Source organism: Carassius auratus, chromosome 45 (genome assembly GCF_003368295.1).
Source record: "Carassius auratus strain Wakin chromosome 45, ASM336829v1, whole genome shotgun sequence".
Lineage (NCBI taxonomy): Eukaryota > Metazoa > Chordata > Actinopteri > Cypriniformes > Cyprinidae > Carassius > Carassius auratus.
In genome coordinates, this window is record NC_039287.1 from 16878258 (window position 1) to 16901851 (window position 23594).

Sequence of the window (23594 nt, forward strand, 5' to 3'; positions counted from 1 at the left end):
CAAGTTCTCAATTGGATTAAGGTCTGGAGATTGGGCTGGCCACTCCATAACATTAATTTTGTTGGTTTGGAACCAAGACTTTGCCCGTTTACTAGTGTGTTTTGGGTCATTGTCTTGTTGAAACAACCATTTCAAGGGCATGTCCTCTTCAGCATAGGGCAACATGACCTCTTCAAGTATTTTAACATATGCAAACTGATCCATGATCCCTGGTATGCGATAAATAGGCCCAACACCATAGTAGGAGAAACATGCCCATATCATGATGCTTGCACCTCCATGCTTCACTGTCTTCACTGTGTACTGTGGCTTGAATTCAGAGTTTGGGGGTAGTCTCACAAACTGCCTGTGGCCCTTGGACCCAAAAAGAACAATTTTACTCTCATCAGTCCACAAAATGTTCCTCCATTTCTCTTTAGGCCAGTTGATGTGTTCTTTGGCAAATTGTAACCTCTTCTGCACATGCCTTTTTTTTAACAGAGGGACTTTGCGGGGGATTCTTGAAAATAGATTAGCTTCACACAGACATCTTCTAACTGTCACAGTACTTACAGGTAACTCCAGACTGTCTTTGATCATCCTGGAGGTGATCATTTGCTGAGCCTTTGCCATTCTGGTTATTCTTCTATCCATTTTGATGGTTGTCTTCCGTTTTCTTCCACGTCTCTCTGGTTTTGCTCTCCATTTTAAGGCACTGGAGATCATTTTAGCTGATAAGCCTATCATTTTTTGCACCTCTTTATAGGTTTTCCCCTCTCTAATCAACTTTTTAATCAAAGTACGCTGTTCTTCTGAACAATGTCTTGAACGACCCATTTTCCTCAGCTTTCAAATGCATGTTCAACAAGTGTTGGCTTCATCCTTAAATAGGGGCCACCTGATTCACACCTGTTTCTTCACAAAATTGATGACCTCAGTGATTGAATGCCACACTGCTATTTTTTTGAACACACCCCTTTCAACTAATTCAACTAATTGCCAAATTGCACAGCCTTAAGAGCGTGCATATCATGAATGCTGGGTCTCATTTGTTTTCTGAGAATCTACTGAACCTACTGGTAACTTGTTTGCCACGTAGCAATAAAAAAATATACGAAAAACCTTGATTATTCTGGTTAGTCACATTGTACTGCTATTATTTTGAACAATACTGTATATATATATATATATATATATATATATATATATATATATATATATATATATATAATGAGGCTCTACAGTAAGTTACTATGACAACAGGAGGAGAGTTTCAGGACTTAAAGGGCTCTCAAAGAGATCTTTACACTGGCTGGAAGACAATTCACGACAGCGCTCTCAGACTGACACAGTGATACAACAGACAAATAATCTTGATGAAACTGCTATAATGACATGATATATGTTAGCACTAATTCAGCCTACAAAAATTTGTTATGTGAGATAATTTCATTCTGTCATTTTTTATTTCATTTGTTTTCTTATATCGATTGATATTTTCAGTGATCTACCTGTTCTTTCTCAAAAAAACAAAACAAAAAAACCTTCATGTTCATATTTGTATATGACCATACCATTTATCAAATGTCATTTAATTTGTTAGCTGAAACTGTGAAGTCATGTTTTCTCAGTCAGATCTTTTAAACAAAATAATTTATGGACGCAATGTTACATTTTATGATCAAATGACATGAATTATGTATTAATAACTCTCAAGTCAAAAAATATATATTTTCAGCAATCACTAAAACTTTCATTTCAATAACCTGACTGTATGTATTTAAAGACCAATGACTTAGGATAAAAACGCAGCAAAATAACGCCTTTTCTGGGGGAAAAAATTAAATGAAATCATCAATAACTTTTCACTAGTTTTCATAAGTTAGAAGTTCATTTTGGTTTTTTAAAATGACAATCTACGCTCATTAACAGATTATTAACGATTAACCGACAAGATTATTTTAAATTAGAATTGAATTAAAAAATACGACCATCTGTTTCCTGGGAATTAATTTTACATGTGCAAAAAGCAGCAAACAGAACATTTCAGGTTGAAATGTGAAGTTTAGCATTTCATAAAATGTTTTGTTTTTGTGAAAACTGGTGTCTGAATTATGCATTTTACAGTTTAATATGGTACTATAGACATTGCCCAACATCGCTCATATGGTAATCATTTTATTTGTGCAGGTCTTAAATTTGAGCTTTAATCAGGGTTTCTGCAGGATTTTTAACATTTTGTATGTTAAATATTTAATAAGTCAAATTAAACTAATTTGAGATAATTGACAGCAGGCCACAAGCATTTAAATTAAAAATATTTAACCAGGAACATTCCTTTCAGCTGTCAATGAGTGTGCAGTGAGTGCAATGTATTAAGAGTGAATAAAAGCTAAAGACACATTCAAATGTTAGAAGAACAGTTTAATCATACAGTCACAATTCTGCTTCCAAAAAAAAAAAAAACAACAAAAAAGTTATTTTCTCATCTAACATCTGGAAATGTACATAAGGCCACCTGAAAATGTACATGACTTTGACAGTGTGACAAAAATCATATGTTCATATTTATATAATTGACAATATCTTACAATTATTTTGCTTACAAGTTAGTGGCTGCTCCAAAATACAGCACCCCTTTATACAAAAATAATTATTGTCCTTTCCTGGGAAATTTCCATGGTAGCAGGTAGAACCAAAGACAGCCCCAAGGTTTTTTTTTATTTTTTTAAATTTTTTTAAATTCATTAATTTGTAGTTATTTTATTCAACTGCCATGTCAAAATGACTGTTAACAGGTGTCGCTGTTCCAGGTACATAAAGAGGCTGACCATTTCCATGAACTGATTAAAAACAAAACCATCTTGAGATTGTGATGCATAAAAAAGTTTTTCTTTAAAATAACACTTGTTCAAAGAAAACTGTATACATTATATTCAAAGGGAAAGGAGTGATGAATATTCACACATCAAAATGCACATTTTTGATTTTTCTTCCCCAAAAAGTGTAAAAGACATTCCATTTACAGCGTTAACGTTTACAAATGTACATCTGTACAGACAAAATAAAAGCAAATCACTACGTAATTTAACAAGGCCTGTTCAACATCACAACTAGATTTTTTCCTTCTATTTAACTAATAAGCTAACACTTAACTCCACATATACTACATGTATTCTACATTTATTCATATGAAGCAAAGCAATTAATATATTAGCCATACAGAAAAATTATTCAGAAAATGATGGCAGCCCCACGTTCATTCTCTGAAAAGTATACTCTTGCACATTCTCAATCTACACCTTTGATCCTACCCCGCAGTGTCTCACGTTCATGACATCAATTCTGTTCTATTTGCTCCAAAGCCAAACGTCCTTGGATGACACCAAGGACAGGAACGCCGCCTACCAACTTCACTTTGCCCAGGAGAGCATCATCTAAAACTCAAGCGCCATCTCCCACACCCGAAAAACAGCAACAATTTAATATTTGTACATGTACATGAAAATGCTAAACATTTTGCCTAAGCTATTACAATGTAAAGAGATAATCAGTACACAACCATACCATTTCTAGGGCAGTGTTCAGAAAAACTACTCAACAGATGTTCCACAAACATGATGACAAAGAAAAAAATAATTCCATTAAAACATTAAATCCAGTCACAGCATGCCAAATCCCCCCACCCCCTGCATGCCTCGAATACCTCCCACACACCCCAAAATTGAAAAATTCCAGGTATCTAACTCATAGCGGTGTAAAATGGCAGGTGCACTGGTGTCCTTACACTTTATTCAAAACATAGTGAACCAAGACAAAAGGCGTGCAACAGACTTGGTCAGTGGGGCATATAGTATAGTGAAACTAAACTTAAAATAAAAAGATATAAAAAGAAAAATAATAATTGGAGCAGTTACTCTAAGTAATTGCAAGGCAATTGCAAACATGTCAAACCACTTCTGAATGATACAACTCCCATTTAAAGGCAGCAAAGCTCTATGATTGGTTGAGAATATCTTAACACTACTGACTCAATAGCATGGCAGACAGAAATGGTCATCTACAAAAAAAGTTTTTTTTTGTTTGTTTTTTTTTTAAGATTAAGCTGACTGGTTCATTATTTTTACTGGTTCTGGCATGTGTACCATCGGGCTAAAATAGGGCTTAAATGTAGCACACTTCTTAAATGTGCCATTAAGTAGTATAGATATAAAAACAATTAAAAAGGATCACTCAGTTTGGCCTTAAAAAGTCACTTGCTGGTGTAAATTGTAAGAACTTTTAATTTTCAGCAAACTTTTTTTTTTCTACATATAATGTACAAAGTAAAAAATGTACAAGATATTTATTAGAAAACAAAAGGAAATAGTCAGTTACATCAATTACATCATGAACAAAGGTGTTGTGCTTTACCCAGGAAACCACTTACAGACCATGCACTCTCTAGTGGGGGTGGTGGAGGTAATAATGGGCACTGCACCAGGAAATGGTCAGACGTTTCAGCATTCTTCTGCGAATCCTATTTCTTTTCATTTTTTGGTTAAAACCCCTAAAAGGTATGAACTCCACGGTGGAGGTGCCCATAACAGACATGGTTTTGAGGGAAAGGGGTGTGGTTTGGGTCTGAGGCCCTTACATTAGGCCGTTGGTGGGGCCCCCAATTGGGCCTAGGTCTGATCCACTCTTCATGTAGTACTTCTCCAACTTAGCCAGGATGTGTTTTCCGTATGTGTATTTACGGAGAGTTGCAATATGGGGCCGAATCTGAAATTGACAGCAGCGGGTTTAAAATACTGCTTATGATGATTATGTTTTTAATCTTTTCTTCAATTATTTTACTGGTGTGACAGCATTCTGTACTTATACCTTGTGCATGATGATCTTGCGCTGGGCAGGTTCCGCCATGTCAATCATTCTTTGCACTACATAATTTGCATACTGGTCCTTCATCATGGTGTAGAGGGCACTGTGAGGACCATCTTTCTGACAGCAGACTTCATCGATCAGCAGGGCCCTCTCCGCACGGGACGAATGAATCACACACTTCTCAACAACATTACTACAAGAGACACACACAAACAAAAAGGGAGTTTTGAGTTTTCAGATGACAATAGGGTATTTACATAACATCTTAAATATTTAATACATAATGCAATAACAAGCTGCAAAGAATCACAATAACTGGGGCAAAAAATCTGGGGCAGCTGTGCCCTAATGGTTACAGAGTTGGGACTTGTAACCTGAAGGTTGCAGGTTCAAGTCTCGTTTCTGGCAGGAGTTGTGGGGGTGGGGGTGGGGGTGGAGTGAATGAATAGCACTCTCTTCCACCCTCAATACCCATGGCTGAAGTGCCCTTGGGCAAGACACTGAATCCCCAGTTGCTCCCCGGGCACTGGATATATAAGCTGCCCACTGCTCTGGATGTGTGTCCACAGTGTGTTCACTCCTCACTGCTGTGTGTGTGCGAACTTGGATGGGTTAAACACAGAGCACGGGTTACCATACATGGCAAGTGTCAAGTATAGTGTTATACTTAAATAACACATTTTGAGTGGTTTTTACTCTTATTACCTCTCCTAGATTTTGCTGATTGAAAATGAAAACTGTACTGTAATACCATAAAACAGCGTCCTGAGAATGAGTTAGTGGTGTACAATTTCTTATAGAAAAAAATTCTAGATAAATTGTAAACACTGTACTATTCATATTATTTATATAATTAATATTTCAATATAAAATTTTTACAAAGAAAATGGTCTCTTGACAAAAAAAAAAAAAAAAGGGTTTAAACTATTACCGGTTGGATGGTAAACTAAGATGGCCAAATTTCCGGTCAAACTTCTTTAAGGAAACCAGGGACAACTAGTTCAATGGTCAAATTATAATATACATTTTGTTGGTTATTACCTATGAATTAAACAATAATAATAACAATAATAATATTATATATATATATATATATATATATAGAGAGAGAGAGAGAGAGAGAGAGAGAGAGAGAGAGAGAGAGAGAGAGAGAGGGCCATCATAGAGGGCCCTATGATTTTCGCGATGCAGAAAATGTGGGCGGAATCCACTCATAAGTGGAATGTCACACAATTTTTCCAATTTTTTATTAATCAGAAGTAGTTCACTGCACTTGCATCAAATCGTGATATGGACTAATATCTGTAAATATTAAGCCAGAAAAGTCTATTTAAACATGAATCCTGCATGTTATGCGTGTCTGTGTTAATGAATAGCACAGATATGTGACCATTTATTACACACATAAGTGCGCGTGACGCTCACTGTTATTTCAGCATCTGCAGTCTCAATAAATGAGGACGTAAACATATGAACAACATCGCCAGAACTGCACTGAGAGTCACTTCATGAGCATTTGACCATTTGATTTGAGTAAAACTATTGTCACATCACATACAAGGAACTGCAATGGTATTTACGGTAACCCGTCAAAAGAAAAGTCCAGTTTAACTTGAAGACAAGTATTTTAAGTTTGCTTGATTTTCAATAATTAAAAGAAAAATTAACTGAATGTTTTATGCCTTCATTTGATGAGAAAATGAAGACAACTTCATTAGACAACTAAATAGACAACTTCATTTTAATGAAAAATGAATGAAAATAATATACAGTTGCAATCAAAATTATTCAACTCCCTTGACTTGCAAGACAATTTGCTGTGGAGGATAACATTATGAAATCAATTTACAACAGAATTTCTGAAAAAAAAAAAAAAATAAGGCTATTTTAAGAAAAAAATTTGAATTAAGTTTTTATGCAATTAAATAATTAGACCTGCTAAAACACAGAATTAAGTAACAAAACATATGGTGTAGAATAAATAAAACATTTCATAGGGCCCTAAATATATCATTTTTGCTCAACTTTTAATTGTTGTGAAAATGTAGGTGTTATGATTTTAATTAATTAGACATGGAGTAAGGAGTTGAGAAAAGAAAAAAATGGAATTTGAAAAAGAAAAAAACTGATTTCATAGGCTCCTATATATACAAACAAACAGTATTACATGGATTTAACATAGATATTATGTGGATACCTTTAAACTGATAAGGCTGTTTCTTTTCATAAAGTAATGATAATAGTGCTCTTCTCTCAACCAGATTCAAGGCTAAAAGTAGCGTGTGTGTTTTGTGTACTACTAAATAGACAACTTCATTTTAATGAAAAATAAATGAAAATAATATACAGTTGCAATCAAAATTATTCAACCCCCTTGACTTGCAAGACAATTTGCTGTGGAGGATAACATTTTATGAAATAAATTTAACAAAGGCATCAGTAAAGTATTAGATAAAGTTTGTTAATACACTTTTGAGTGATTCTGAGAATGGAACATTGATGAATCATGATAAAATTCGAATTGGCTCTAAACATTCATGTTCAAAATTATTCAACCCCCTTTGTGCAGAATCTTTTATTCTTTAAAATCTCCAATAAACACTGTCTGTAAGTGTTTAGAAGCTTCTGTCACCTCCCTACTACAGTTTTGGCCCACTGAAAAAGGTTTCAGATCACTGATAATCTTTGGTTTTCACATTGCCACTGCTTTCTTCAAATTCAACCAGATATTTGCAATGAGAATTAAGCCTGGAGACTGAACAGGTCACTCAAGTACATTCTATGACTGTTGAAAAGGCTCTAGGTTAATTCTTATTGGTGCGTTGTGAATGATTGACAGTCGCAACTTAGTCCCGCCCCCAGAGTCTGACGCAACTTATGTTTCGCTTGAAGGCTGTGGAGGGCTCGCGTGTATTCAAGCCATAGATGAGTGTGCGTAACTTTGAAAGTAAGTTTAATTTCCACTCATACTGTCTTTAATCTTGTTATATGGCTATTTGTTGTATTATGGGTTGAAACGTTCAGACGTTGAGTGTTTTTGGATTGCCGTGAGGCTAATGTTAGCGGTAGACTGTGTGCATTATCTTTGCACGTGTGTTCCGATGCACGCTGTATATGTGAATAATCATAACGACTCATATTTCTCCATATGTTTAATTTAGTCTCTACAATTTACAAATGTTATTAAGCCATATTTATGTGGATTGTGAAGATTACACTGGATTGAGATATGGTTATAAGACGATAGTCACGTGTCTATTTATAGTCAATTGTTACATTTTATAGTCATGTATCCTCACGCATCTATTATTTTGAGTAAAATGTATATCATTTATTACTGTAAACTGATTATTTATATTTCTGTTTAATTATAGAAACCACACTCACACAACCTTAATGTTCATGCAATACCCTGAGTATGTTGATGGCTTGATCCTTCTATTAAAACTGTGATTGGACTTTGGACTTTTGTGCATTCTTACCGATGCCCCGTGATGATCCCAACTAAGTCAGAACCAAGCAATACAGTCCATAAACCTAATTAACATTGGTCCATGGAGCCGGATCGGTGATTGCCACAGGTTAAGATGTCCAAAGCCCATTCAGAGTCACAGTATGAGCCTCAAGTCCGTAGTAAACGATCATCACACCCCCCACGCCACTTGGAAGATTATGAGGTGGATTACAGAGGCTTCCAACATACATATTCACCTACTTCCAGGCAAACACAGCGCCACAGCTGGGAGTCAGGAAATGAGGGTGCTGTCGGGATGACACCCTTCACCAGTTGGCATGCTACTCACCGCGGTGATGTTACTGATGATACTGGAGATCAGTATGAACCACAAGATGCTCAAACAGTGATTTGGCAGCTACGAGAAGAGAACAGACGCCTGCATAAAACCATTGAGGACCTGCAACACACCTCTGAAAGGGAGGAAACAGACTCATCACAGTGTCCTGTGCCTTTTCCTCGCACTCACTCATCGACAAAGGCAGCAAAGAAACCTTCTCCTGTCCCAACTCCACGTCTAAGCAAGGTAGCAGTAGCTCAAATGAGTGATCAGATTTCTAAAGAGACTGGAAAACCAGTTATGGATGATGGAAAGGAAGAGTCAGAAGATGAGGAGCGAGACTGTGAAATTAATTTGTCAGGTGAACTTTCAGAAATGAAACTGCAGCCCACATCAAAGAACAGGCATGTGCGATATCAACCAAATTCACCAAATCCATGTACATTGCAATCTCAGCACAAGATGAGTGTACACGCTGCACAAAGCACAAGCTATGCACATGACCAAAGACATATCCCACCAAAGCCACAAATACGTGATCCTTCCCCTGCAGCTGACTTCAGATTCAGAGAACAAATTGATTACCACCCAAGACAACATTATCATCCTAGAGACTTCGTTCCGCGCACTCATTCTCCTCCCACCAGAGAGAGCATTTACAGAGGTCCGAGCCCTTCAATACCAGATTTCACAGTGGAAGACCCACGACAGTTTGCTAGACTCAAAATATCTCTTGACAATTTGTTGCCGTACGATGCTACTGAACAGTTTAAATATCAAATTCTGCTTGAGCATCTGAAATTTGAAGAGGCCCTTTTAATTGCTGATTCCTACAGCAACTCTCGTTATCCATACACCCAAACAATGCAATCGCTGACTGAACATTATGGACAGCCGCATCAATTGGCGTTGCAGAAAATTGCTGACTTGATGGACGGACCAAATATTCGCAGTGGTGACACTCAGGCCTTTCGTAAGTTTGCCCTCAGAGTTCGAGCATTAGTGGGTATGCTTGACCAGCTGGATGAGAAGGGAGCTATTGAATTGCAGTGTGGTTCACACGTGGCAAGACTCATGTCTAAACTCCCTCATGATCTCAAGGCTAACTTCAAGAGGTATGTTCACCCCCTCAGAAACCCAATTCCAAACCTGCTCGACTTTTCACACTGGCTTGAGTTTGAGCTGCAGGTGCAGCCCACTGACTGTAAACTCAATACTAGTGAAATGAGGGGACAAATTAGTCAGCACAAAGAAGCTCCGCGACAGCGTAAGCACACTTTTCAGACAACAGCCATTTTGCATGGTGTGGATCAGTCAGCAGACCCTCCAGCTGCAAAATCATCAGAATTTCAAAACCCTGGCAAAATTGTGTACTGTCATTACTGTGACAATAATCACCACTATCTTAACCAGTGCAATAACTTCACACAGCTAACCAGTGAGCTCAAAACTAACTGGATTAAGTCAAATAAGAGATGTTGGAGGTGTGGACGGAAACATCAGGCAACCCAGTGCAGATTGAAAGCCACATGTAAAACTTGCAATGGCAAACATCTAACTGTTTTGCATGACATCAACAGCAAATCAACAGAGATGAAGCACAACCATGAAAGATCCCAAGAGTGTCAGATGCTATACCTAGATCGTCCAGCAGGTGGCAGCCAAGTCCTTCTGAAAATTTGTAAAGTGCTGTTGCGTAATGGCAAGAATTCAATTATGACTTATGCTATTTTGGACGATGGCTCTGAACGTACAATCCTGCTTCATGGTGCAGCACAGCAGCTTAAACTTAATGGACAGACTGAAACCCTCTCTTTGAGAACAGTTCGACATGACACCCAAGTCATACAAGGTGCAAAAGTATCTTTCACTCTGTCCCCAGCATTTCAGCCAAGCAAAAGTTTCAAGATAACTGGTGCCTTTACAGCTGAGAATTTCGGCTTGGCCAAGCATTCACATCCAGTTACCCTTCTGCAAAGGAAATACCAGCATCTCAAAGGGCTGCCTCTTCATGCCTTTTCTCAGGTTCAGCCATTGTTACTTATAGGCTCTGATCATCACCATTTAATCATCCCCATGGAGCCAGTTCACTTTGGCCCACCAGGCGGGCCAGCTGCTATAAGGACCAGATTAGGCTGGACACTGCAAGGGCCAGCCAATGTACTCCAGCACCAAATCCCAGAGCATCAATGCCTTTTCACATCTGTGACTTCCACCTCATCAGAGCTGTTGCAACATGTTGAGAGACTCTGGCAGCTTGACATACTACCATATCGCAATGAGAAGGTGGTGACACGCTCACGTTGTGATCAGGAGGCCATCACTCTGCTTGAGACCAAGACTGTAAGGGTAAATGTAAATGGAGTGTTTCGTTATGCTACACCACTTCTGCGAAAAAGGGACATGCCCGAATTGAAAGCGCCTAAAGAGTCTGTTCTCCCCAACCTCAGAGCATTAGAAAGGCGTCTCAGCAAAAGTCCTGAACATGCAGAGGCATATAACCAGGAAATTGAAAGGCTGGATCAATCTGGTTATGTTGTCAAGCTGGCTGCTGAAGCAGTTGATCACAGCCCTGAATCATGGTACATACCGCACCACATGGTACACCATAATGGAAAGCACAGAGTGGTGTACAACTGTTCCTTTCAGTACCAAGGCCATAACCTCAATGAGTACCTCCTAGCTGGGCCTACCCTCACCTCCACTTTACTAGGAGTGTTACTCCGATTCAGAGAGCATGCAATTGCCATCACAAGTGATATCAAGGGCATGTTTCACCAGATTCGTCTGCTCCCAGAGGATAAACCACTTCTCAGATTTCTGTGGAGAAACATGCAGCGTGATACACCAGTCAGTGTCTATGAATGGCAGGTTTTGCCTTTTGGGACTACATGCAGCCCCTGCTGTGCAACATTTGCCGTCCTAAAACATGTCCAAGAGAACACTGTTCCAGGGGAAGAGACACGTGTGGCTGTAGAAAACCATTTCTATGTGGACAATTTCCTGCAGAGTGTAACTTCTACTGACAAAGCGACTGAACTGGTGAATAAGATTCAAGCTCTTTTAGTTTCTGGTGGGTTCGAGTTAAGACAATGGGCTAGCAACATTCCTTCTGTCGTTGCACACCTTCCTGAAGAATCCAGATCTGAGCGAAATGAGCTTTGGCTTACTGAAAAGCAATGGGATGTTTCTGTATCCACCTTGGGTCTACATTGGCTCTGCAAAGCAGACACACTTGGTTACAAAGCTCGTCTGAAGGAACCACAAGTTCCAACAATGAGGTATATCTATCAGGTCGTAGCTAGTCAGTATGACCCACTAGGCTACATTATTCCCTTCACAACTAGAGCCAAAGTACTGATACAAAGACTGTGGGATAAAAAACGAGAGTGGGATGACCCATTGCTACCAAGTGACCTCTTGCAAGCCTGGCTTGAATGGGAAGCAGAATTGCAGTACCTGAACAAGATTGCTATACCACGATGCTACACTAGTGCAGAACTGGATTCTAAAGTGTGCAAAAGAGACATCCACATATTCTGCGATGCTTCTAATAATGCTTATGGGTCAGTGGCGTATCTTAGAACAGAGAGTCCTCAAGGCCAAGTCGAGGTTGCATTTATCACAGCAAGATCAAGGGTGGCACCAAAGCGGCAGTTATCTGTTCCTCGGCTAGAACTCTGTGCAGCACTTAGCGGGGCCCAATTGGCAAGACTTCTGGAAAAGGAACTCACCCTGAACATTCAACAGGTGACATTATGGAGTGACTCAAAGACAGTTTTATCTTGGATTCAATCAGATTCATGCAGATATAAAGTGTTTGTGGGCACAAGGATTGCAGAAATTCAGGAACTGACTGCTTCTCAGTCATGGCAATATGTGAAGTCTGAAAACAATCCTGCAGATGACATTACCCATGGTAAAACACTTCACCAACTCTCAGTGCCAAGTCACTGGAAACAAGGACCACATTTTTTGTGGCAAGACCCAAGTACCTGGTCTAATGACACGGAGGAATTGGTCACAGACAGTACAGATGAAGAGGAGAAAGTCACTTTCTGCAGCCTGACCACAGTAGATTTCTCCGACATCATTAAAGAATTCTCATCATACCACAGTTTTGATCAATTGGTGGAACATGAAGCACAGAAACAATTAAAAAAAGCCAATCAGACAAGAGATTTATCCACCCAAGACTCTACGTAGCTGCTGAGATATCACTCTTGAAACAAGCCCAATCTATGTGTTTCCCAGTTGAACTTGATACATTAACATGTGGTAAATCTTTGCCTTCCAACAGCAGATTAGTCTCACTTGCACCAGAGATTGACCAATCTACTGGGCTCATAAGAGTTGGTGGCCGTTTGCGACGTAGTGAGCTACTTAGGCCAGATACTGTCCATCCAATTGTCATTGATCCCAAACACCCACTCAGTCAACTCCTGATCCAACATTATGATGAAAAACTTCATCATCCTGGCCCAGAAAGAGTATTTGCTGAGTTACGCCGTAAATACTGGATCATCAGAGGGCGAGAAGCAGTACGGCGGCACCAACATCAGTGTCGTGAATGCAAAAAATGGCGTGGAAAGCCTGAAGTGCCAAAAATGGCTGATTTACCACCAGCCCGACTCCGTCTCTACCGCCCAGCTTTTTATTCGACAGGTGTTGATTGTTTTGGGCCCTATACAATCAAAGTAGGCCACCGCAATGAGAAACGGTGGGGGATCATATTTAAATGTATGACGACCAGAGGAGTCTACATTGATTTACTTCCTAAAATTGATACTGATTCATTCTTCATGGCCCTACGCAGATTCACTGCACGCAGAGGAACTCCCCATGAACTCTATTCTGACCAGGGAACCAACTTCAAGGGAGGAGAAAGGGAACTATCAGAAGCATTTGCGGCCATGCAACCCAATCTGCAAAGTCAGCTTGCATTTTGGTGGACTATGGGAGAGGGAGATCAGGTCTCTAAAATCTGCTCTCAATGTTACCCTTGGAGCCCAACATGTAACTGAGGAAGTGCTTAGCACAGTGCTTACAGAGATCGAAGGCATGTTAAACTCCAAACCCCTGGGCTACGTGTCATCGGATGTAGCAGATGTTGACCCCATCACACCAAACAGCCTGTTATTGGGGCGGCCAGACCATGATTTACCCCAAATTGTATACCCTGAGTCCGAATTACTAAGCAGAAAACGCTGGAGACATAGCCAGGTCCTTGCCGGCCATTTTTGGGCCCACTTCATCAAGAGATACTTGCCTGAACTGCAAACTCGTGCAAAGTGGATTACTGAGACTGGCAAAGATCTAAAGACCGGGACAGTAGTGATGATCGTGGATCACCAATTGCCTCGAGCCCTCTGGCCAGTGGGCAAGGTCTCAGCCACAGTACCCGGTGCTGATGGGAAAATTAGAACTGCTGAAGTACAAGTGCAGGGTCGGAAATACATCCGACCAGTGAGTAAACTTATCTGGTTGCCACCTCTACCTGAGAATAACAAAGACTCGTAAGCCTTTTCTAAGTAGAATTTACAATGTAAATTGGGGCGGCTGTTGAAAAGGCTCTAGGTTAATTCTTATTGGTGCATTGTGAATGATTGACAGTCGCAACTTAGTCCCGCCCCCAGAGTCTGACGCGACTTATGTTTCGCTTGAAGGCTGTGGAGGGCTCGCGTGTATTCAAGCCATAGATGAGTGTGCGTAACTTTGAAAGTAAGTTTAATTTCCACTCATACTGTCTTTAATTTTGTTATATTGCTATTTGTTGTATTATGGGTTGAAACGTTCAGACGTTGAGTGTTTTTGGATTGCCGTGAGGCTAATGTTAGCGGTAGACTGTGTGCATTATCTTTGCACGTGTGTTCCGATGCACGCTGTATATGTGAATAATCATAACGTGAATAATCATAACGACTCATATTTCTCCATATGTTTAATTTAGTCTCTACAATTTACAAATGTTATTAAGCCATATTTATGTGGATTGTGAAGATTACACTGGATTGAGATATGGTTATAAGACGATAGTCACGTGTCTATTTATAGTCAATTGTTACATTTTATAGTCATGTATCCTCACGCATCTATTATTTTGAGTAAAATGTATATCATTTATTACTGTAAACTGATTATTTATATTTCTGTTTTATTATAGAAACCACACTCACACAACCTTAATGTTCATGCAATACCCTGAGTATGTTGATGGCTTGATCCTTCTATTAAAACTGTGATTGGACTTTGGACTTTTGTGCATTCTTACCGATGCCCCGTGATGATCCCAACTAAGTCAGAACCAAGCTATACAGTCCATAAACCTAATTAACAATGACTGATCCCTGAACCAAGCAGTAGTAGATTTGGATGATGTACTTTGGTATGACTGGCCTGCAGGAAAATCCATTGATCATCAGCTTCAGTTTTTGCACCAAAGGCATCACAATTCTTGTCAAAATGGCCTGACACTTTAAAGAATCCATAATGTCCTTCATACAGTCATGATTTCCACTTCCTTCTACAGTAAAGAAACCCCATAACAGGACTGATCCACCTCCAAGTTTGAGGATGGAGATTGTGTTCTTCTGCTTATGAATTTTGCCTTTTTTGCAGCAGACATACCGGTGATCCATGGTTCCAAAAAGTTCCAGTTTGGTCACATCACTCCATATAACATTCCTCCAGAGCTCCTCAAGTCTACACAAATGTATTTTATCAAGTTCAAGTTGTCCTTTGTTCTTCTTGATCAAGAGTGGTATTCTACAAGATGTCTCAACATAAAGGCAATACTTGTCTAGTGATCTTCTTACACACTGCTTTGAAATGGTTTTCCTCCTTTCATCGGGTCATCTTGCAAGTCTTTGGCTTAACATTGCAGATTTTTCTCAGTTGCTCTGATTAAACATTTTATGATATTGTACTTTTTCTTGCACAACCTCAAAGATTTTCTGTTAAAACACACTTTAAGCTAAGGAATAAGGCTGAGAGCTGTGTCTCTAGGAACTTTCAATGTCTTGGAAATCTTCATATAGCCTTAGCCTTTCTAAAGTACTAAGATATTTATTCTCTTTAGCTTTTGTGCGATCTCTGTTGACATTTTTGTTACTCAACTTCAACATGCGTGGGCTTACTGTATGTGTAACAGCTCAAGCTAATTCTGTTTTTAATAGAGTTTCTAAAAGCTTAATTGTGTTTTGAGACTGTTTTATTCACCACCATGCAAATAAGTGATTTAAAAACAGCAATGTTGAAGAGGGGTTGAATAATTATGACATAGCAGTATTATTAAATAATCTTATAACTCAAAAGTATTACATTATTGACTATATCAATAATGTAATACTTTTGGGGAAGTCGTGGCCTAATGGTTAGAGGGTTGGACTCCCAATCGAAGGGTTGTGAGTTCTAGTCTCGGGCCGGACGGAATTGTGGGTGGGGGGAGTGCATGTACAGTTCTCTCTCCACCTTCAATACCATGACTTAGGTGTCCTTGAGCAAGGCATCGAACCCCCAACTGCTCCCCGGGCGCCGCAGCATAAATGGCTGCCCACTGCTCCGGGTGTGTGCTCACCAGAGATGTATAGTAACGAAGTAGAACTACTTCACTACTGTACTTAAGTACTAAAAGGCGGTATCTGTACTTTACTAGAGTATTATTTTTTTCTCCTACTTCCACTTTTACTTCGGTACATATTTTCGCTGAGTTTAATACTTTTACTCCGATATTTTTTTTATGTGCTGCATCGTTACTCGTTACAATTATGATGTTACGAATCATTCCATTTCAAACCACTGCCAGAACTGTAGATGGCAGGTTTGATGAAGCTGGCACATCAATGAGCGAATCAAGCGATTAAGAAGACTGCGCATGCTGACTGAACTGCTGTCTGTGAAGAGAGAAATGAACACCGAACCGAGCCAGATAATGACTCGTTCACGAGTCAAGAACCGGTTGCATCGGTTTTCGGATGACCAGTAACGTTAGTTCTTTCTGACAGTTCGATTCAGTAAACCAGTTGAAGAAAACAGTTCACCGATTCTTTTGCGCTCGATGCAATGGCGTCATTGACGTTGACTGCACATTGGCTCATAACATTAAGAATCAGTTCAGAATCAATCACCAAAAGAATCAGTTCGGTTCCAGACGCTCTGTGTGTCGGTTTGCTTCACGCTAAATCACACATGCGCAGTATCATCAGCTCATCAGTTCACGAATCGGACGCGTCTGACAGAAACGGTTCTTGACTCGTGAACGAGTCATTATCTGGCTCGGCTCGGTGTTCATCTTCATTTCTCTCTTCACATCAGTTCAGTCAGTGTACTGTTTGAGTCAATGAATTACTCCGGGATATTGGTTTGTTTTAACTCAGAGGGAGTGTCAGACACATTAAACAAGTTAAGCTTAATTCATCTGTGGATTAATGCGTATTGGAGACGCGAACTGTTTAAAACGATTCAGTTCGATTTGGTGAACTGTTTCAAAAAGATCCGGTTACATCGAATGATTCGTTCGTGAACTAAAATAGAAATAGACTCGTAAATTTTAAAATAGACTACTTGCAATACTTAAGTACAAAAAATGTTGAATACTTTAGTACTTCTACTTAAGTGTGGTGCTTAAAGAGCACTTCTACTTCTACTCAAGTCACTTTTTTGATAGAGCACTTGTACTTTTACTCAAGTATGGTTCTCTAGTACTTTATACATCTCTGGTGCTCACAGTGTGTGTGTTTGTGTTCACTGCTCTGTGTGTGTGCATTTCGGATGGGTTAAATGCAGAGCACAAATTCTGAGTATGGGTCACCATACTTGGCTGAATGTCACTTCACAATCACTTTTAATATGCCAGTGAACTGTTATAGATAAAATTTGTATTTTATCCTGGATCTTCAGAAAAGCTTGTATTTGTAAAGTACTGCAGTCTCTAGGGGGTTGAGTAATTTTGATTGGAACTGTATAATAATCTATGCCAAAAATACCATCATAAACTTGGTAAGTGGATAATTTAGCAGCAAATTTATAAAAAAAAATTGTCGAAATAACATTATTTAGAGAGGAACAAATAAGTGAATAAGTGTAGGACTAAGTCTGGTAAAATGTTACACATTGCTTTCTACTGTTGTAAAATACATTAATGAAACCATTAATGAGTCATACAGCAAAGTCCGCGGTTTTCCCATGGAATTGGGCTACTTTAACACTGTTGCTGCGGGTTGTTTTTCATGTCTGCTGGTTGAAGCGCCTTCAATACCATGATATATATGTAACGCGATTGGGATAGTTTTGAGTAGCGATTGGGTGGGTTTTCTTAGAAAATGAAAATACGATACTTAACATTTCACTTACACTTAAAACTGCAGTAGGTTACTTTTGTAAAAATATTTACATATTTGTTAAACCTGTCATTATGTCCTGACAGTAGAATATGAGACAGATAATCTGTGAAAAAAAATCAAGCTCCTCTGGCTCCTCTCAGTGGTCCTATTGCCATTTGCAGAAATTCATCCGCTACCGGTAATAAACAACCAATCAGAGCTGCGGTCCGTAACTTTGTGTTCAAAATGTAGAAAAATGTATATAATAAGCGAGTACATCATGAATCCATTTTCCAAACCGTGTTTGGCCGGAACATTGCAGGGTCGCCTTCTATGTGAAAGCAACCACGTCCGGGGATTGATTCCGGCATTGAACCCGGGTCGGGGACCTAATAACATTGACGGGTTCAACCCGGGATGAGCATTGTGTGAACAAAAGCCAGATCTAATGCTGTGTAGAAGTGATGACGCACGAGGAGTGAGGCCAGGTGTAGTGATTGGAGATGAGCTGCACCTGCGCCCCACCGCCGGTATCGAGTCCCACGTAGGAGATGGAAGGATATAAAACTGGAGCGACTATAGTGAAGGACGAGAGAGGACCAGGCCTTGGCCACATTTTATGTTTTGGTTTTTATTTGCGCGCACCAGTCGTCTGCGAGGGGCTGGTGCGCTGTTTTGTGTTTATTTTGAATATTAAAATGTTATTTGATTGTGCGCCGGTTCCCGCCTCCTCCTCCCGGATGAATAGGAAGTTTTTATCATTACAGTCATCTTTTGTGTCAAATTCATATTTAAGTTATATTTAATTATTTAAAAAAAAATTGTACTACAGAAATGCAGAAAACAAAAGTCGCTTGGAGGTGTATTATCAGACATTTAAATGAGGCTCAGAGATGGCATGAATGCAATTAAATTCGTAAATTAATTTTGAGGTTACTGTTTTAAAAATAAAATTTTGAATAAAGAAATATTAAACTAATTAAATAACAGAAAAGATCCTTTAAAAATTTAAGTAAAACTGCCAGTAAGTGGTGGCAAATCATTGAGTATATCACTGAATCATTCATTTAATAGATTCTTTCGAATGACTGTTTTATTCAGGAATAAATCAAGTGACTGACTTCATGAATGGGTAACTTAATTAGATTAGTTAAAAAAAACAAAAAAAAAAACCCCTGTTTATTCATAAACGAAACACTGCTTAGAGATTTAGATGCACACAACGGCTCAGCTCTGACTTTGTTTAAAAACTATTTTTGTTGATGAAAGAGAGGAAAATCAGGCAATAGTTTTATAGTCAGACAATGCAATTCAATTAATATTAATTTATTGTATAATGAACTGTTGTATTAAGCCAATATCACATTTGCAAAATCTGTCATAAAAAGCTGTCATTCAGGGGTGTGTTTCCCAAAACCATAGTTGCTAAGTTAGCAACTCTGTTGGTTGTAATGCAATTTCCCATTGCCAACCAACTAAGTTGCTAACAGGTTAGCAACTATGGTTTTGGGAAACGCACCCCAGCTTAGTTCATCGCAATCTCACAAAGTTCAATTATAACTGACGAAGCTCCCTACACTGCACAATGAATCTCTTATTTATACCGTTTAGACTTGGTTATAATGAGAGTATTTGTGAGCTCGCAAAACTAAGCACTGAACAAAACTTGAGCAGTGAGTGGATTCTGATTACCGTAGTTTCCAGACTATAAGTCACACTTTTTTTTCATAGTTTGGCTGTTCCTGCAACTTATAGTCAGGTGTGACTTATTTATCAAAATAAATTTGACATGAACCGAGAGAAATGAACTAAGAGACATGAACCAAGAGAAAACATTACCGTCTACAGCCGCGAGAGGGCGTACTGTTTTCTCTTGGTGCTCGGTTCTAAATAAATGCAACTTATAGTCCAGTGCGACTTGTATGTTTTTTTCCTCATCATGACGTATTTTTGGACTGATGCGACTTATACTCAGGTGCGACGTATAGTCCGAAAAATACGGTAACATCGGGTTCAAGGAATCAATAGATACGGTTGCAATCAAAATTACTCAACCCCTCAGAGACTGCAGTACTTTACAAATACAAGCTTTTCTGAAGATCCAGGATTAAAAATAAATAAATAAAATGCATCTATAACAGTTCACTGGCATATTAAAAGTTTAATATTTTTGAGTTATATGATTTTTTTTTTTTTTATAATACTGCTCTCAATTATTCAACCCCTATTCAACGTTGCTGTTTTTAAATCACTTATTTGCATGGTGGGGAATAAAACAGTCTCAAAACACAATTAAACCTTCAGAAACTATTGAAAACAGAATTATCTTGAGCTGTTACACATACATACAGTTAGCCCATGCATGTGTTGAAGTTTAGTAGCAAAAATTGTCAACCGAGATCTCAAAAAAGCTAAAGAGAATAAATATTGTATTACTTTAAAAAGGCTAAGGCTGTATGAAGATTTCCAAGACATTGAAAGTTTCTAGAGACACAGCTCTCAGCCTTATTCCTTAGCTTAAAGTGGTTTACCAGAAAACCTTTGAGGGTGTTGAAGAAAAAGCACAATATCATAAAATGTTTAATCAGAGCAACAGAGAAAAACCTGCAAGGTACAGCCAAAGACTTGCAAGATGACCCGATGAAAGGAAGAAAACCATTTCAATGCCGTGTGTAAGAAGAACACTAGACAAGTATGACCTTCATGTTGAGACATCTTGCAGAATACCACTCTTGATCAAGAAGAACAAAAGGCCAACTTGAACTTGATAAAATTCATTTGTGTAGACATGTGGAGCTCTGCAATAATCTTTTATTGTGTAATGAGACCAAACTGGAATTTTTGGACCCACGGATCAGCGGTATGTCTGCTGCAAAAAAGGTTGAGCTCATAAGAAGAGCACCATCTCCATCCTCAACATTGGAGGTGGATCAGTCCGGTTATGGGGTTTCTTTACTGTAGAAGGAAGTGGAAATCATGACTGTATGAAGGACATCATGGATTCTTTGAAGTATCAGGCCATTTTGACAAGAATTGTGATGCCTTTGGTGCAAAGACTGAAGCTGATGATCAGCTGGACTTTCCTACAGGACAGTCATCCCAAAGTACACATCCAAATGTACTACTGCTTGGTTCAGGGATCAGTCATAGAATGTACTTGAGTGACCTGTTCAGTCTCCAGGCTTAATTCTCACTGCAAATATCTGGTTGAATCTGAAGATAGCAGTGGCAATGTGAAAACCAAAGATTATCAGTGATCAGGAAGCTTTTTCAGCCGAGGAATGGGCCAAGACTGTAGTAGAGAGGTGACAGAAGCTTCTAAACATTTACAGACAGCATTTATTTGTGATTTTAAAGAAAAAAGATTCTGCACAAAGGGGGTTGAATAATTTTGAACATGAATGTTTAGAGCCAATTCGAATTTTGTCATGATTCATCCAAGTTCCATTCTCAGAATCAATCAAAAGTGTATTAACAAACTCTCTCTAATACTTTACTGATGCCTTTGTTGAATTGATTTCATAAAATTATCTCCACAGCAAAATGTCTTGCAGGTCAAGGGGTTTTAATAATTTTGATTGCAACTGTATGTCTGTGATACATAACGCTGCAAAAACACGTTGGAAGTTAGAAACCTTTGAAGCTCCCCTGAGTGCAAACACAAATATGCTGATCGGGTCAGTCGCACTTTCAATGACTTATTTGTTTTCAAGTACTTTCCAGGCATTGAATCCATGTGTCTGATATTCAAGTACTTTCAAGAAGCGTGGGAACCCTGTCAAATCTAAATGAACTGGGAAAGTTGATCAGTTTCACAAAGCCTTCATTATAACACACAGAATAAAATATTCCAAGTTGAAAGACGAAAATGAAGGATTTTCTCCCAAATATAAACCTCCATAAAGAAAATTTGGGCTTAATGTGACTTTACGCAGTAAGATGGTGATAATAAAAGACCACACTCTGCAACATCAATAAGATGTATAATAGCCATATATGGGCAAAATCGTTATAATTAAAACGCTTAATGTGGCTAAATGGACAAAGACAGTGGTATAACAAAAAGATGCTCAATGTGAATCTTTGCGCATTCCATGCAAATTCTGGGCTCTACTGCTTTTCTGTACATAGTATGCTTTATTAATAAGGTGCAAATTGAATTTGGTCCTTCAAATTTGGTCTTAGTACATTAAGCCACGTTGAAGCATTTTAAAATGTTTTTGGTCACTATAATCATGATATGAAATCATAATGTTTCATCTATAGAATATAATTTTCTTAGATTAACAGACCTTGCAAATTTATGCTGACTCAGAGCCAGAACCTTCCCTCTGACCTCCGCCACTATCTTGCTCTTGTCTTCTGGACGTCCATGCTCTAAAACATGCTGGATGACGTAGTTACCATACTGATCCTGCAAGGTGGAAACAGGCAAACGACAGTGGGAGGGAGAGAGAAATACAAAATATTACTGTAACAGCTCACAAATAAATAAATTTCAAACAGAACAAGATATGTAATACTAGTACAAGGCTGAGCATGGCTACTTTAACCACATACCCTCAGGCCCTCAATGGGGTAATTAAAAAAATAGCAACCCATGTCCATTGATATATTAATACTTCCACTTTATCTAAGCAATGATTGATCCTAATAATTGGTATTTGGCAAATAACCCTACAAGAAACCACACAACACCCACTCAAATGCAGACAGACCAACATTCATTTGGAAGGTGGCAAAAACGCACACAACAATGTCAGAAGCTGTGTCTATACCCTTTGTCTATCCTATCTTTCCCTCAAATTTGAAGGAACATTCACTACTTTATTGTTTTAGGTAGACTTATTTGCACAAGATTAGGTAAAATATTATGGATGCACATCATGAATCAAGTTGGTGGTCTGAGGTTTTCTGGGTGGAGAAGAAACAGAAAATTATTGAAAGCGCCAGAAACACTGAATTACAAAGTTATTAAAAACAATAATTAAAAGAGAGAAAGACCTTATTAAGAGAAATGTTCCTATTTAGTTTGGGTGACAACAAACAAGGCTGTGAGGTTTAAATGTGCAGTTTGCTGAATATGTCAGGACTAAACTAAGCATTTAGTTTTTAATTGACAGAACATTATGAATCAGGCTTTAATGTGTCAACATGCAAGATATCTACTGAAAGTGCAGACCTGATGTAAAAATACATAACATCATTTACAAATGGGTTAAAAAAAAGTAAATAAGTAAATTGCAAAGTTACTACATAACAGTACTATGATATAGTATAGTAAATTGGTATTAGTAACAATATCTTGACATTTTACTGGTAATGTCACAATACCAGAATGTTGGCAGTCTGGTAGTCAACACTATATACTCCTATATCTCAAAGGCTTGCTTGCGTCATATTAATTGTTGTCTAAACTAATAAGGTCTATATTATATTAGGATTGGGTTTTAGGCAGAAAGTAGAGATGTGGCAGCCATTAAGGAATAAAGTCGTGTTAAGTTAAAGTGTGAGTGAAAAGAACCCTGCTATGTAAATAGCAACTGGAGAAGCAACAAGGTGTTAAACACAGGCTGGTTAGGAGGTAGACGAGGAGACGCCAGGAGGTTCTTGTGAGTGGGAGGAAGGGACGTGA

At 38.6% G+C, this 23594-nt stretch overlaps 2 protein-coding genes across 5 annotated transcripts in view; one reads left to right on the forward strand and one right to left on the reverse strand.

The window, feature by feature from the left end:
* Positions 1-2389: 2389 nt before the first annotated feature.
* LOC113063440 (pumilio homolog 2-like) overlaps positions 2390-23594 on the reverse strand; it is a 165563-nt gene continuing 144358 nt past the window's right edge. For all 4 annotated transcript variants that reach the window (XM_026233830.1, XM_026233828.1, XM_026233829.1 and 1 more), the window contains 3 exons: positions 22252-22373; positions 4846-5038; positions 2390-4743 (listed from right to left, as the gene is read on the reverse strand). In XM_026233830.1, coding sequence (XP_026089615.1) covers positions 4612-4743; positions 4846-5038; positions 22252-22373 — 447 coding nt within the window. In that variant the 3' untranslated portion in view covers positions 2390-4611. The remainder of the gene's footprint in view (positions 4744-4845; positions 5039-22251; positions 22374-23594) is intronic.
* Positions 8376-14891, forward strand: LOC113063439 (uncharacterized). The gene is made up of 2 exons (XM_026233825.1): positions 8376-14360; positions 14803-14891. Exon 1 carries the CDS (start codon positions 8433-8435, stop codon positions 12843-12845), a length of 4413 nt encoding a protein of 1470 aa, XP_026089610.1. The 5' UTR covers positions 8376-8432; the 3' UTR covers positions 12846-14360; positions 14803-14891.